We start from the raw sequence: 16,427 nt of genomic DNA, 5'->3' as shown, positions 1-16,427 counted from the left end.
CAACCACAGACTATGTACATCCTATAAAGGTGACTCTGTTGGAAGCTATGGCAACGATTCTTACGTTTGCCGCTAGAGGGCAAAAGACTGATCAAATTACCTACAGTGCTTGCTATAAATGTACAAAATAATCAAATCTACTGCTGACTACAAAGTATCCAAATCTTTCAGTCAGATCGAAGAAGAAGCCTGACGTAATTTATAACTTTTGTACAACAATTTTGAAAGTATATAGTGCAAGATTGGTGAGTTAGTTTATCTTGTCTAAGGGCTGATAAAAATTAAACTTTATCGTTATTTAGCGCGCATTTACAGTGAAGTACCATAAATTAACGATCGTCGCGTCATTGCGACATCATGTTATTAAAGCGATCTCTAAAATTCTGTACATATGATTGAAATGTAATAAACATTGATAAACATGTTGACAATGAAAAAGGAATCGAAGGAAGAGCAATTTACTTGGTTTAATACCCTTTTAATTTTACTGAAAGCCCTTAAAAATGAAAAAACAACTGTGGATCTTCGTAACGAAGCGTCGGTTTATGGAACTATACATCATCCAGACTCGTAAGTGACCTTTTTTTAGACATTTCTAGTAATTTTACTTTTGATACAGGTAATGTTTAGATCTCTTTTTTTTCTCACAGCTTCATGAACATTGTGATGAAAGACTGTGTTTTCACTGATCCTAGAGGAGGACAGTACAATTTTGACATGTTCTTTATCCAAGCAAGGAACATTCGCTACGTTCACATTCCACCAAAAGTAAGTTTTTAAAAAATTGTGCATTTCAGTTTCTTTTTTGTGCATTTCAGTTTCTTTCTTGTGCATTTTTGTGTGATAAAATTATAAATACTTGTAACACAAATTATTTTTTTCGATTATAGCATAGAGCACGGAGCGGATTTAAAGTTAGCGCGAACGTTATCGATTAAAATCAACACGTCATATTACGTTGTCTTATCGTGATTAAGTAAAATTATCTTGAAAAATAAGGAATTTCTTTGCATTGTAGTTTTGCTAGAAATTTTTCAGCTTAAAAATAATTGCATTGTCAAGTGGCAGTTGAGCTCTACATATTCGTTAATGCATTTATTATCGAACAAACAATATTAGCTCTATGTGTATGTCAAGTAAATTCGTGTGCTTTTTATCATCCATTGTAAATGTTAAACATTTCTCGACAGCAACTTGTGTTTTCTTAGGTAGTGTAAGGATGTTTAACTATGATTGCATTGGATTTGACTTAGATAACACATTGTTACGTTACAATGTAACAAACCTAGCACAAATGACATATGAAAGTCTAGCTGATTATTTAATAATAAAGAAGCAATATAGCCCAAAATATTTGTCAAAACCATTAACAGACAAAGATTTTGATTTCATGCAGAAAGGTTTATTTTTGGACTTTGAAAGAGGAAATATTCTTAGAATAAATTCTGAAGGCTTAATTGTAAGAGCATGCCATGGATTAAATTTGTTAAGCAATACAGAAATTAAAGAAATATATCCTAACATGAAGTGGGAAATTACTGATGAATTTTGTCGCGATATGTTGTCAACGTGGTATGGACCTGCATCAATGAAGATGAGATGTTTGCTTGATTACTTTGATATTTCAACATCTTTAATTTTTGCAAGATTGATAGACACTATTGACGAAGATGAAGGAAAACGATTGGATACATACAATGTTTGGCCTGATATGTTAGATGGATTAAATACAATATATAATAGAGACATATCTAAATTAGGTCAGGGAAGCTTCTTTATTAATATAATGAATGATTCTGATAAATATTTACATAAATGTAGTGCAGAAACTATATCTTGGCTTAAAGAGTTAAATAAACATCGAACTACATTCCTCATTACTGGATCGCATATTGATATTGTTGAATGTACAGCTACCTATGCACTTGGAAAAGACTGGAAATCTCTATTTGACATTATCATTTGTTATGCAAAGAAGCCTGACTTTTTTATCGATAATCATCCATTTTTGCAAACAATGAATGGTGGAAAAGATGGTGTAGTAGAGAGTAAAGATCTAATTCAGGGTGGGATATACAATCGAGGAAATTGGAAGGGACTTGTCGAGTTCTTTAAACGTGTGTCCAAGAAAAATAATCCTTGCTGTTTATATGTCGGTGATAATCTTTTTCAAGATATTTATGTACCAAATATACATGCACAATGTGATACAATAGCAATAATTGAAGAACAAATGTCAGAAGGAATGGTTCACCAAGCACTGTCTCATCCAGATGAGAAAGTATTGAATTCAACATTTTGGGGTTCTTATTTCTGTTTAAAAGATTATAAGTTCAACATGGATTCATTATGGGGAAATATTATAAGAAAATATGCAATATTATGTATACCAGAGGTAGACATAATTACTAAAGAACCATTAGAAAAATCTTATGCATGTTTTTCTAAAAATGATAAGAAATATGATGGTTATTATCCAGCAATTCCACTGAGTATATCAACTCGCTCAAGATTATCTTAACCTCTTGCCTTACGATTTAATTTCTAACTGTGTCTGCCAAAAGCGATACCAAGGTTGGTCACGCGTAGGGACATAAACAGGTCCACGTCTCTGAGACGTCTTATTCATGTTTGGCACGGTAGACTTATCATGTCTCTGAGATGTCATTGTAAGCTAAGGGGTTAATTATTAATACATGAAAAATTTACAATACTTTTATTTAAATTTTGTGCATATTCTTATTTAAGATACGTATTGTACCAGCTATCAAGGAACAGATACAGTATTTAACAGGGGAGAGGAAAATACAAAATACTAACAAGCCAACATTTAGAAGCATTCGTACCGAACGAACACAAAGGGAGGGACTTGCTGCAGTTAAGAAGATTTTAGACAAAAAGAAGAACACGTAAGAAGATTCTGTAAAGAGCCAAACTGTTGAAAATTGACTAATAAAAATATTTATATTACTAATATTTTTATAATACATTTATTTACAGTTATATTTCTTGTACAAAAATAATTACTATTATACAATCACGCTCTTGTATATATGTCCATATCAGATTTATTAATTGATGTTCTTATTATAGTAATATAAAAATGTTCGACGAATCAACAAATTTTCAATAGAAACATTTCTTTACCATATTTATCAGGAAATATAACTTCTAACTGTGGTCAATATATCAAATAGTATTGCATTATAACGGACCTATGATTAAGCATTAACCGACTTACAATATAAATGGATCTAATTGACTTAAAGGTTCATTATTTTCGTTGAACGGCAATAGCAATTCCCATTCCACCACCAATGCATAAAGCTGCTACACCTTTCGTACCCCCGGTCCTCTCCAAAGAATGTAGTAAAGTAACTAAAACCCTAGCTCCTGAAATAAACAAGGTTTTTCGATGTAGTTAACAAATCAATATAGTTCATCTAACTCTTGGACTACGATCCATTCTTGAATTGGAATTGTTGACGTTTTTAATTTGTCAATTAAATGTCAAAATGAATTCAATTCTGTCATGTGAGGGTCAGATGTATTGGCTCATTTTATTTACCTGATGCACCAATAGGGTGACCTAAAGCAATAGCACCTCCAGAAGTATTAACTTTAGATGGATCTAAATAAAGACTTTTAACGCATGCTATTGCTTGTGCTGCAAAAGCTTCATTCAATTCATATAAATCCACCTCGTCTTTTGTCCAGTTTGCTTTTTTCAACTGAAACATTTATTCAAAATTATATAAGATTTTCTGACTAATTGTTATTACTCATCAATCAAATTAGTATTTCTGCTAACCACTAGTTCCACGGCTGGAATGGGGCCTGTACCCATCATTTTGGGATGAACTCCAACTTGAGCAAATGCGACAATTGTACCTAATGTGGGAAGTCCTCGTTTTGCAGCATTTTGTGCTGACATTAGTACTACTGCTGCTGCTCCATCATTTATACCAGAAGCATTACCAGCGGTGACAGTACCATCAGTCTAAGTTGATAAAGATTTAATGTATATTAATGTATATTATACCTTAATAAAGGTTAATGTATTATTAGTTACTGTAATTTATTATGAACAAATATGTGTATACCTTTACAAAAGCAGGTCTCAATTTTTTAAGAGATTCAACAGTTGTATCAGATTTAGGATATTCGTCTTTGACTACAATAATGGGTTCTTTCCTAGTAGGCACTGTTATAGGAATAATTTCTTTATTGAAATATCCTGCAGTCATTGCAGCTTGTACTTTTTGTTGAGATTTAGCTGCATATTCGTCTTGATCTTCTCTACTTATGCGAAATTCTTTTGCAATATTTTCAGCTGCAAATAGTATAGCATATTGATAAATAAACATCCATATATGTGTACTGAATGTTGACAATGAAGTTAATATCTTTCACCTGTTACTCCCATATGAATATTATGGAATGCATCTGTTAAACCATCAAATAATAAAGAATCTGTAAGATTGCAATCACCCATCTTCACAGCAGAATTTCTGAGATACGATGTATGTTGTGCTAGGCTCATGTTTTCCTGACCCCCAGCTACAACTATTTGACTTTCACCAACTTTTATGGACGTAAAACCGTTCATAACTGCTCTAAAAAAGAGAATAAATTTGATTTGTAGAAAAGGGTTTTGAATACCAAAGTGTTAAGAAATTTAAATTTAAAAGCTGAGTTACGTTAAGAATAGCACTGACACACTGAACAGTATTTTCAATCCTAACACATTATCATAGTTTCAATATTTACTTTAAACCCGATCCACATAGCATATTAACTAAATGAGCAGGTACAGATATTGGTATGCCAGCTTTTACGGCTGCTTGTCTCGCTGGATTCTGTCCTTGTCCAGCAGTTAATACCTACAATACAATGTACCTTACACACTTCATTAACTTGTACATAATTTCATTTACACTTATTAATAAACATAGTTGAAATATTAAATATTTTTTGCTCGTGTAACATAAATCTTTTTGCTACACTGGTGTCATAAAATTTAGTTGTATTGAATATGTACATAAAATGATTAAATTTAATTTAAGAATTTATAATTTGATTGTCGGAATTTATAATTTGATTATAATTACCTGTCCTAAAATGACTTCGGAGACTTCACTGGGATCAACATTTGCCCTCACTAAACTTTCTTTGATAACAGCAGCTCCCAAATCTGCTGCTTTTAATGATGATAAATTTCCACAGAATGATCCTATAAAAATAATTGTAATGACAGAAATATAAATTTATTGCATGTTATTAAATTTGATAATGAAATAAATACCAATTTTATTTCATATATAATACTAAACACATAGAGCTAGATGTAACAGCACTGTATTTTAATCAATTTTTCAAATTTTAAGTCGACTTTTAGGTAAGTGACAGTTCCATCAGGATCTTATAGTCTCTTCTTAAGATTATGTACGTAAATACTTATTTTAAGGTAAAAGCACTCGCATTCTATCTTGTTAATAAAAAAATATACCAACTTGACTGTTTCTCATTATACTTCAGGTCCACTATGTTTAACACAAAATATATTTTAAATTGAAAACTTAATTGTTTACACGACGTTATTTAAATTGGGTTAGTAGCATACCATAAACCGAACGTGATTATTTTTATGTATTAGAACATTTGATGGTGTAAGATACAAATTTATACCTATGGGTGTTCGTACTGCAGATACAATCACAACGTCACTTGCACTCATGTTGAAATTCTGTTGGAAATTACGTCCAAACTTACGGAAAACTGAATGAAGACTGCAGAAGACTGCCGCCACAAGCCTATATAACGGAAATAAGGTAGCAGCCGATATGCTGCTAACGACGTGTGCCAGTAACGGCTTATGAAAGTGTGTCAAACGACATCCAGCCGCATTCTTTTCCATGGGTAGTTTCCCGTACAGCGCTGTTGAGTAATTTTAGTCCATACCATTTATTTTTGAAATATTCTGTAGCCCTTTAACCATTTTACACCCGAAATCAAGAACTATTATTGGATAAAACATCACCGTTATCAGTATTTTACAAATACAAAATTTCGTGTTCGTCTGAAACAATACGAATCAACTATTTTAATTCAACATTAAATTTCATCATTACCCACTTCTATAAGAAAAGCAATAGTAATTAATTGCATCAGTACCTCTATTAATTTGGTTGCCGATACGTCCCTGACCAACGTCACCGGCGGATTAACTTGATATTCAACGTACAGGTGGCGCTGACTCACCAATCGTGGCGCCGTGGTAGTGCTCGTTTGTTTTTACCCAGCGTGCATTGTGACCAGTGACTGGTGCTAAGATGGCCGACAACAAGGAGGAGATTTCGGAGCTCGTCGAAAAGCGAGGTATTTATTGCGGTTCTTCGATTTACTTGTCGTGATTACGGTACGGGATCGAGCTACGATGCACAGCGAGCTCGTCGGTGTAGATTAACGATCGGTCTGATCCGTAATTGCCATAAAAATCACGCCATCTGCACGCACGGTGCCTCAAGGAGGAACGATCGCGAAAATCGTCGTGAATATACCAATGAATTGGGCCTGTTTTCCGTGTCTCTCGCAACGTTCACGGTGACCGCGACTGGTCAGCCTGGTCCCCGTTGACAGAGACACGCCTGTCAACGCGACGTCACATCCGAGCAGTGCCAAACATGCCAGTTTTTGACAGGGCTACGTGAACACGCTCCGCTGCACGACACCCTTCGCGCAGCGTGCGTGTAGTACGTGCAAGCGTGCGAGCGAGCGAGCAAGTCGAACAGCAGACAGAACCGCACACACGGTTCTCGTTCTCTTTTCGTTGTGTGTTCGCCTAAGCGCTATGCTCGTTACTCATTAAGGTCATACACTGACGGCCTTGCATTCGCATCGTCGCTCAAGTAATCCCTTGCTCGAGATTACCGTTATCTCTTGCCGCGAATTTACTGCCGGCTGATTCGTCTAACACCTACACTCCGGCTGCCGTCTAGATACATTTGTGTAGTGCCAAAAGACTGAAACGGGGAGAGAGAGAGAGAGAGAGAGAAACGGCGCGTGCGCGCGCATGTGCTCGCGTATGCGTTGCCCACGGATTCCCGATCGGCGGCATTCGAGCGTTGTGTTCGAGCACCACCGGGTCCCGTGGCGAACCTGCACAGGGGAGGTGCAACGTGTCTGCCGCACTCGTCAGACAATAAATACACGCGTTCTATCGCGACAGATCGTTGCCGGTTTAACACAATATCGGCTCAGTGATCGATTGCAGTGCGGTAAACATTTAAATCGTTCGAGCTACTGTGGAATATGCTAGAATGGACCAGTCAGTTCTAGAATCCTCGCTCGTAATAGCGTGTTCGTTCTGTCATAGATTGAAATAGAGGTGATCCCTTGTAGATCCATAAAGCAACGCCATCACTCGATATGAAGAAGACCTAAATTCGATAAAATTTAGTTTGTCATAGGTGGATATTAGAAAAACGTAAACAATGCTTCTTCAGTGAGAGTTGAAGAATATTAAAACCGGGCAGACAAGTCATCGTTATTAGTTGTTTCGTTGTGGCATATTCTGAATACCTCAAAATGTTAGAAAATTTCAAATTGTAAATCTTTGTAAAGAATTTTTTTTATTTTATCGTTAGTCATTTCATTCGATGTGTTACTACTTGCTAAATGCATGTCGGGGATTAGAAGTAATTTTTCCAGATTTTTTGAACGAAGAAAGGTGGTTTGTAATTATTGACGTCGAGGTTAAGTGCATTGTTGTCAGATACATGGTTTAGTCAATTTGAAGTGAATCTTTATTAGGAACATGCGAACTGTCGGTGCGTAAATGCGTTGTCGCAAATTTTGTTATGAATTCCAGGCGGGAATGAACGTGTTTGATAACACGTGGTCACGGCTATAGATAATCTGCAATGCGGTGTCGCGTTAGGATCCTCAGAACTGATTCGATATCATCCATTCCGGGTTACGAGAAGGTTAGGTACTCTGAAGACTGAAATATTTTATTAGCTATTTGTAATGTTTTCTGTAAAATTTTTCCTTCAATTAGTGATATTTGTTTGAAGTTTTTAAAGCTACAGTATCGAACTTATCGATTTACATTTCTCTAATTTCTTTGTATTCCCTTGAAATATTTTTTACCCAATGTGTGAGTACGATAGTACCATTTAGAACTCACACTACAAACTCCCTTACAGTTTAAGAACCTGTTAGACATTAGACCAGAAAAATGCACTTTTGCCCACGAGAAATGTACAATGTGTGTGGAGAACGATTTTTTAATTGTTCTCAAGTCTAGCCAAATCAATTATATTAATATTCATCTTTGTAAAATCAACCCTTTCCCCTATTTATACTATGTAACTCCTTAAGCCGCTTGGGAGCAAAGCCGAGAGCGTATGTAGATTTAATGGGCGAATCGTTAACTCGATCCGGCCTATTATCGTTGAACCAAAGCCATCCTACTGACTGACAGCGTACAACCGCGTTGCGCATCTTTCACTCGTTCAATGGTAATGTCTTTTTCCGCGGTGGCAACATATTTTATTGACGAATTATATAGGCCGTTCGTGATAATCCACAACGTAATCGGCGTTCCGTTCCGATCAATCGGGATTTCTGATCGTCCCTGCCACCGTAATGCGATTAACTCGGTTACATGCGTCTCGAGCATTATGTGCCGCGCGTCCTGCACACGCGTGTCCCGCTGCAACTATACCACACGCCGAACCAGTTCCCCTGTACGTCTTTATTAAAAGATTTTTTCGTGAACAGGGTAGTACCGGTGATTTTAATAAGCACGCAACGCAACCAGATCCGCTACTCTTGGCAGAACATATTCCGTTGCATGATCCGAACACATTTTTGTCCTTCGTCGTGTGTCAATCATATTTTTCGCTACTGTTGAACGTAGCGTAGCTCTTGCAACTCTACCGATTATTTGTAAACCATGTGAATAAACCTGTAACGTGGTATCGCATTTCTTCTTCAATGGAAGACTTTGCAACTTTAACTGTTTACTTTTTTATATTGTAATGGGATAACTCGGAGATAGTCGGACTCAATTCGAAACGTCCAAATTTCTCGAAATTATACATGATAAAATGAAATTATACATTTAAATTTGTGGAAATGTTATATTTTCACTTATTCAATCTTGGTATACCTTCGTGTGTACTACAAAGGTCACATTAAAATTCTTTAATGGGAACCTGTACATTTTATTACACATTTTCATTATTGGGATTTAAACGTTTCCAAATGCTACATTCTCCTTTTGCATAGTTCATTATCATTTGTAAATTCGTCATATCACACAGGGATAATAAAAAAAGAATCAATTTCTCTACTCTAATTTGCGAAAAGAATATTACTTCTTATGAACTGATAATCTTTCAAAACTTCGATAACTGTAATACTACTTTTATCAGATATCTTTTTAATTATATAAAATATTAAAAAATAAAAATGTTGTAATTGAAGTATAAATTTTATTTTTAACAGCGTTAAAATAGCAGTTTGCTCTATATCTTATTAATTATTCTGTATCTATCTAATAGTATCTATATTTCAGTTATTTAATTACCATATAGTTATTTAATTACGATGTTTATATTACTTATTAATGCTGTATAATTTAACTAGAGACCTCTTACATCTTTTGTAACAAAATATTTCTTAAAATGATTTTCTGCATGTACGTAAAATATTTTTAATGTGACCGATTAAAAATAGCCTAACTAATCCATAGGAGTATAATTTTCTGTAACATATTTCGCGCTCGCATCCTATTTCAAAATAAATTACAATGCTTTAGACATAGAAATATAACAAAAATTTGTCAGTATTCGCTTTTTCACATGTTAGAATACAAAAAATTAAAAAGATTTGTTTTTACAAAAATGCAGGTCACCTCGATTTCTCAAATGTTAATATACTAGTTAATATACTTAATAATATTCTAGCTGTTGTTGTCGAGACGAAATCAATGACCTTATTATATTATAATCATAAATCCTGAAACAACGCTAAAATAATTTAAGCCAAAGGAAGTGAATTCTCAGCCACTATGCATCACTGACATTAATCAGCTAGCATAAATTGTCAGCTATATCCACTGGAATCCTAAATTTCGTTCCGAATTGCATCATCTTTCATCAGTCTTGTAAGGGTTGATCCGTTCTTAGATTATCCATAAGCCCATTACGTTTGCGGTTCTGGTCGAACATTTTCTGCCATAGTGTAATATCCGTTTCGACGTGGATCGCAAGTCAGGACACACCCCAACATCGCGTGTCTGCCACTTTAATTCTTCTCAAAGTTGTTCCGTTGATGTACGCGCTTCATCCATTCGACTACCGCCAAGGAGTTTCCTGGATTCAGCAATATTCCAGAAGCATCGTGACGATAGCGATCTTAGGCTGACTACCGCGGATCAATATTCCTACGCTTTCGCATTTTATTCGTGCGCTGTTTGAATAAGCTCGCAGTGTTGCTGTCCCTCGACAACGACGCCTTCGAATACCAGATTCCCGAACTTGCACGCAGCAGATCATTACTTTACCGCCTTTCAGTCGTTTGTTTATTTTCCCGGTATACTTTCGGACATCTGAACTGTACCGAGACTCTGAATGCGTATTGTGCTCATATCGAGGTTGCTGGTCGTTCTTAATACGCGATTTATTCGCACGTCTGACGATTCGTGACGGCTGCATCGAGCGTACATTTAAATTCGTCACGAGTATTCAGGATTGAGTTGTTGAATCACAGACTAAGTTTGTTGCAACTTTCACAATTTCGAACTGTACTTTTTGGTCTAGGGTGTTGGATAAATACTGCGTTTAGAATAGAAATTGAAGGCGTATAGGGAGGCATATCGGTTGCAATCATCAGATTGCACATACTTATTTTGAATCAAATTGTTTATCTCGCTGCATCTGCTACATTAGTCACCGGAAGGGTAGCGACAATTCCGAAATAACTTCATTTGCGTCACCGACCCTATCAGCGTTGACGTAAGATTGCCACATATGCATGAAACGGTTGAACTCGCAGAGTATATACAGAAGTTGCATTGGTCATCATTAGACTGTGGATGTTGAAATCAGTAATGCATCAGTGATGCAGCAAGGAGATTTGGACAGAAATTGATGTCAGGATCAGATTATGAGGCTAATATTAATAATATTTCTTATTTTTGCATGTATATGGATACTTATATTCAAAAACATATGAAATGTATTATTGCAATAATAAAGTTCGCCTCTTACATTTATCCGCACTATGAAACAAATTTTTGTTACCTAATACTCTTCAGAAAATTCGTCTAGTAGTTCAGCAGTCTACATTATTATTTATTTTCGCAATTAAGTGTGCCACGAGATAATTCCGTACTCTTTCACAGCGCAAATAAGTTCTTAATAAACCTGGAGTAATCCTCTTAGAAAAGACTGGGGAAATATAATCACCCATTAACCGAAGTTTCAGCTAGCTATCTCGAGTTCAATAGACTACAACTAAATTCAAACCCAATAAATGAGATTCGTAGCTCTTTTTTTATTTTCAAAGCTATCCTTATCTGTGAAATCTATTTGCATCTGTGGTTAATTAACGTTTTTCTTGGATACGGCCAGCTATCGACAGTGCCCGTTTAGTAAGCGCTTCACGATCGCAGATCCCGCCGGCATTAGACATGCTCCGTCGAATTTTAACGGAAGGAAGTCAGCCATTTATGTCCGGTGGTGAGTTCACGTGCCGCCGGTTTTTAAACGTCGATAGCCGACTCGCCGTAATTACATTCCGAAAATGTGTCCATCTGCCGAACAGTCTATAGAAATCACGTTCAGCGTTATAGGCAGCTCGTGTTAACCTAGTCCGAAATTAAGGTCGCTGGGTTTGTGAGTCAATGGTGCTCTCAATTTTATTAACTGCCTTGTTGTTAACCACCGTGCAAATTGTCCTTTTCCGGTCTATCATATAGCACTATAAACCTTCCTGTCGACTTTCACCTTCGAATCACGGGCAGCAATCGCTTTAATTGATAGATCGTACAGGAAACGTAAGGACCAACCGTATCAAGAACGCGATATTTCGATGATCGGTCTCATGAGGACAGGTCTCCAGGTGTAACTCTGACTTCCTGATCAGCCTTTGCGAAATGATAGAGCCTAAAATACTGAAGATAATGGTATAAATATTAATTTTAAAACAGTTCTTTTTCCTTGCGAATACACATATTTTAAAGTTATTTCAATTAAAATGATCAATTCTTTATTAATAATATTACTTCATTAAAAATATTTTTCTAGTTTATCTGAATATAAAAGTTTAAACTTACTATTCAGCTTTTGAACATTTTAATATTTGAATATTCCTGAGATAAACATCGCTTCATATATTTTTTGAAATCGAAACAAAGCTACGTGTTACAGTATTTACGACAATAGTTAATTTGTTTTGTACTTTTGTTAATTTAAATTGAGAGGTAACTTTGAAATAATCACCTGCACGTGTATTTCCACAGAAACAAGTATTGACATAAAATATCGCAAACAATATAAGCTTCAGTACTTGAAACTCTACCATTGCGCAAAGGTTGATCAAAAAGTTATTACATCTAGGGACTTGTCCTTGTCAGTCGAAAGAGAAGCAGACAACTCTATCGAACGAATCGATTGATCGTTCAGTAATCGGAAGGGTTACACATAAATCCAAGCGTTCCACATCCTGACTAACTTAGATTCTGATAAACTGAAATTAACCCTGACTAACTTAAATTCTGATAAACTTATATTGGAAACGGGTGTTTAAATACATTTAAACTAAGGTGTAGTTTTAAATAAAAGAAACTTTATTTTACGGTGCGTGAGGAAGCTCTTTTCTATGCAGATGCTTTTCCACGACTGACCGTGGCCTTTCCGGAACCCCGAAAAGAAAACTCGGGTCCCCTCGTAATTCGAAACTGTTATGCTTGTGCCTCACAAGGCCAAGCACTTATACGAGGTGTATATTTTCCTATCTTAATTTCCATCGCTTCTAAGAACATTGATTTGTTTTTGTCCATGCACAAATATCGTATTGTGGGTAATACGTAATATTCCAATAACTTAAATGAACCTTGAGTGACTTAACCTTTTCAGGGATGAATTTATATAGTAGGGAATAAATTATTTAATTTTTTCTTTTTTATTTGCGATCCGTTTCATTTCATTCGATGAGGTTATTTAGACATTGCTGAGGGATTCTGTGACGTATAGTTTTTCAACTGAATTTAATTTCACTCTTTACACTTGGAATAATTATAACTTTACGGAAAATTAAACGTACTGCATCCCTGAAGAGGTTAGACTAAAACTAGCTAACTCAATTTCTCTAGAAAACGAACTCGAAGTTTTGAAATGATTGCTCCGCTTATACGTCTCCGAAACCCGTTAAGTATTGCGCGTGCGTTACGAGGAGCACACATCACGCCCAGCTCGTGTACTACAATGTAAACGTGACTTCGCTGGCGACGGTGGCGTCAATAAACGAGCCCGTAATAGATATTCCTTGCCGATCTGCTCTATTTGCCCCACCATCTATGCACTCTGTTACGTGCTCGGCAATAGTAAGAACATTCGTGTCGAATGCCTCCAATATTTTCCATTAATATTTGACAGCGAAACCCCGTTAAAACGTGGAATCACGTCGATACGCCCATGACGCGGCAAGATTCGCGCGTTTTCTCTTCGGAATCGAGGCTGGATCTATCGAACGGTTGCAACAGATGACGAGTATAGTTTTAAGTAGGTTGCATTTATTTATTCTCCATGGTGCGGAACCGCCAGCCGATAACGGTACACGCGTTATTGTTTTGGAGTGGTCTAGGAACACCGATGAATTCTCTTTCGATTTAATCTTGGTTTAATGGCATTGTAAAGAATACAAGGACAGGCGAGCATATTTCGTTCCTGCTGACGGTATTAAAAGAAGTCGTAATCATTGAGGGTTCTAGGTGGAAGAGGCTAGAAACTCGGCAGTAATCTCATTCGATGCTAACGAACCTCTAATTTGTCTAGACCGAGCGCTGCACGCACTAACTTATTGCCGGTGTAATAACGGCAGTTAAAAGTCTCGGAGTTCTTAGGTTCAGGAACTTCCTATTCGCGAGGAATTTATGGTTGCCTTATCGTTGGTTATGGGTTTGTCGGCGTAAGAAACGTTTAGAAAAATGGAAACGTTCCGGGAGTGTAGATTGAGAAAACTAATTAGTAACGAGGATAGAAAGTAGCGCGAAATAAATGGCTCGTGGTACTCGTAGAAACAATGAAAAAATTCGTTAAGTTTTTATAGCACGCGCAGTATTCAGGTATGAAATGTGTTTATTACGTGGAAATTGTATTACTGCAAAGTCTACATTGAAAAACAAACGATAATTCATTTATCACATTCCCATTCGATGAGAAGTTTACGGGGATCATTATTTATCGTTGGTCTGAGCATGATTACGCAATTGTGGCGTCTACTAATTTTTAGAACACAGTAAATTTTATTATTAACATTCCACGCCTTTTATTATCGTTACAGAAAATTAGAAAATTAAAATATAGTGGATTTTAGTACGTCTGTTACGTATTATGGTTTTAGTACGTTTATCGTTGCAATTTAATTAGAAATTTTAATAGAGTTTTACCGCTATATTAAAAATCATGATATGAGCAACAATATTCAAGTTCCTATATTTCTAATCCTATTTTATTATTAATATCGATGTCGCGTTCGTTATAATCGCGTCGGTGGTGTCGTAAACAGGAAACGAAGCAGGACGCTTTAAATTGGTCGGCGTTTATGCGAATCGGCACTAGCTCTAACCCTAACTCGTCGCTTAACTAATGGTTTCGTTTTATTGATAAACAGTCGCCGCAGTTGCGACGGTAGTTTCTCGCATGCATTGTTCAGTGCAGGTGAAACGATACTGCACGTCCGATTCTCCTGAAAGAATTATTCGATGCAATATATGTACATTGTAAAGCGCACTTTGCGACACCATAGTCTGGCTCCGTCAAAGACGGAAGTCCATTTTCTCCGATCTATAGACGAGAATATCCCAGACGACGAAAAACAAAGATTTACTATTACTATTCAGTGACTTAATTCTAGACGACGGGAGTCTAATGATCATGCTTAACATTGGCATTAGTTACGAAGGCTGATAAAGTTGTAGAACTTTAGTCTCGGCAGCGGAAAGTTACTACGGTGAATCATTATTCACTAATATCGTCGTCATGACCAACCGAAGATCAAGGTTAATTCTCTTTGACGCGTGCCACAACCATCCCGAAGCACGATAACACAGATCAATTTGGATAATTGTGAAAATATTATTTAATATTTTTATTATAGTTTATTTATGGAAATATTTTCTGCCAGAAAAGACCGGACAAATTTGCTGCTTTTTGCAATAAACTAAGAATGCACGGACATTGGTTCCTGTCTCGAATATCTTTAACAAGTTATAAATAGTATAATAAAATTGTTGAATTCTTCTAACAGCATCTGGTGTTTTAATCACTCATTTTTATTACAAATGTATAACATCCGCAGTCTAAACGTAGAAGTTTTTACTACATTCGATAAGGAAACTATTTTATTCTGTAGAAAAGGAGTCAATGTAAAATCTGCGAGTGAGAAAAATCTCGAAGCAAGAACCATGGCAGCATTAATTGAATTCGAATAATGATTTAACAAGAGCAATCCTAAAGTAATTCAGCTTCGCAGCCGATCTTCTGAACAGGAACCTCGATCGGAATCAGAGCTTCGTTCTAGCTTCTTTCTGCGAGGTGACCACTAATTATGGCCGCAACGCTGCACCATGTAATACGTACTAATTATTTTAACACCGTTACGTAATCATTGGCCGGCCACGTTTTCGATCATCGCCGTTTCCTTGCCGTAAGTACCATCGCGGAAGGATCCACCACCGTGGCGGCAGAAAAAGAATATCGCGAAGCTCGATTCACAGATACCGATTAAAAACCCGCTTACATATTACCGAACGGAGCGATGTGAATGCCTGAGTCCGTTCGCAAATCATTAGATCGTTTTCTTACACACCTGTACGCTACGACGCGATGACCTTTGCCTACAGACGCAGTTCTCGTTCTTCTTTTGCGGCAACCTGACAGGAAGCGAATATCACTGCATGAGAACTATATTTTCAGAGAAGTATTTCAGTGCACAGGATAATAATTTAATTGTAGTGTCCGAGAACTCGATTTTACCTGAAAACGGCTGTGCGCGGCATTGCCGCAATTAAGTCGTTACGAAGCATATACTTTAGCATATGTAAAACTATTCTGTCTGTCGGAGGGCATGTCTGATAATTTTTAAAATAAACTGGTAATTTGAAGATACTCCGATTTCACTGTGCGATTATAGTC

General features: G+C 36.4%; 4 protein-coding genes across 10 annotated transcripts in view; 3 read left to right on the top strand and 1 right to left on the bottom strand.

The window, feature by feature from the left end:
• Positions 1 to 15: 15 nt before the first annotated feature.
• Positions 16 to 1,022, top strand: LOC144476474 (U7 snRNA-associated Sm-like protein LSm10). The gene is made up of 3 exons (XM_078193488.1): positions 16 to 570; positions 651 to 768; positions 891 to 1,022. The coding sequence occupies exons 1-3, from the start codon at positions 422 to 424 to the stop codon at positions 936 to 938; spliced, it is 315 nt and encodes a 104-aa protein (XP_078049614.1). The 5' UTR covers positions 16 to 421; the 3' UTR covers positions 939 to 1,022.
• On the top strand, positions 1,003 to 4,067 carry Nt5a (5' nucleotidase A). Of its 4 annotated transcripts, XM_078193481.1 has the most exons (3): positions 1,003 to 1,127; positions 1,209 to 2,492; positions 2,749 to 4,067. In XM_078193481.1, exons 1-3 carry the CDS (start codon positions 1,124 to 1,126, stop codon positions 2,817 to 2,819), a joined length of 1,359 nt encoding a protein of 452 aa, XP_078049607.1. In that variant the 5' UTR covers positions 1,003 to 1,123; the 3' UTR covers positions 2,820 to 4,067. The 4 variants fall into 4 exon arrangements, 3 of the variants coding, with proteins under 3 accessions (XP_078049607.1, XP_078049606.1, XP_078049605.1); XR_013495037.1 differs by having other exon boundaries at positions 1,124 to 2,669; positions 2,749 to 2,886; XM_078193480.1 differs by having other exon boundaries at positions 1,124 to 2,468.
• Positions 2,972 to 5,932, bottom strand: Acat2 (Acetyl-CoA acetyltransferase 2). Of its 2 annotated transcripts, none has more exons than XM_078193483.1 (8): positions 5,773 to 5,932; positions 5,112 to 5,233; positions 4,771 to 4,883; positions 4,414 to 4,616; positions 4,104 to 4,333; positions 3,812 to 4,000; positions 3,569 to 3,731; positions 2,972 to 3,393 (listed from the first exon to the last, which is right to left on the bottom strand). In XM_078193483.1, the coding sequence occupies exons 1-8, from the start codon at positions 5,915 to 5,917 to the stop codon at positions 3,275 to 3,277; spliced, it is 1,284 nt and encodes a 427-aa protein (XP_078049609.1). In that variant the 5' UTR covers positions 5,918 to 5,932; the 3' UTR covers positions 2,972 to 3,274. The 2 variants fall into 2 exon arrangements, with proteins under 2 accessions (XP_078049609.1, XP_078049608.1); XM_078193482.1 differs by having other exon boundaries at positions 5,689 to 5,837.
• A 344-nt stretch (positions 5,933 to 6,276) lies between these two features.
• LOC144476469 (uncharacterized) overlaps positions 6,277 to 16,427 on the top strand; it is a 434,992-nt gene continuing 424,841 nt past the window's right edge. For all 3 annotated transcript variants that reach the window (XM_078193477.1, XM_078193474.1, XM_078193471.1), the window contains exon 1: positions 6,277 to 6,378. In XM_078193477.1, coding sequence (XP_078049603.1) covers positions 6,333 to 6,378 — 46 coding nt within the window. In that variant the 5' untranslated portion in view covers positions 6,277 to 6,332. The remainder of the gene's footprint in view (positions 6,379 to 16,427) is intronic.

The sequence above is a fragment of the Augochlora pura genome, chromosome 10 (assembly GCF_028453695.1).
Source record: "Augochlora pura isolate Apur16 chromosome 10, APUR_v2.2.1, whole genome shotgun sequence".
Taxonomy (NCBI): Eukaryota; Metazoa; Arthropoda; class Insecta; order Hymenoptera; family Halictidae; genus Augochlora; species Augochlora pura.
This window is presented reverse-complemented; position numbering and strand designations above follow the sequence as displayed.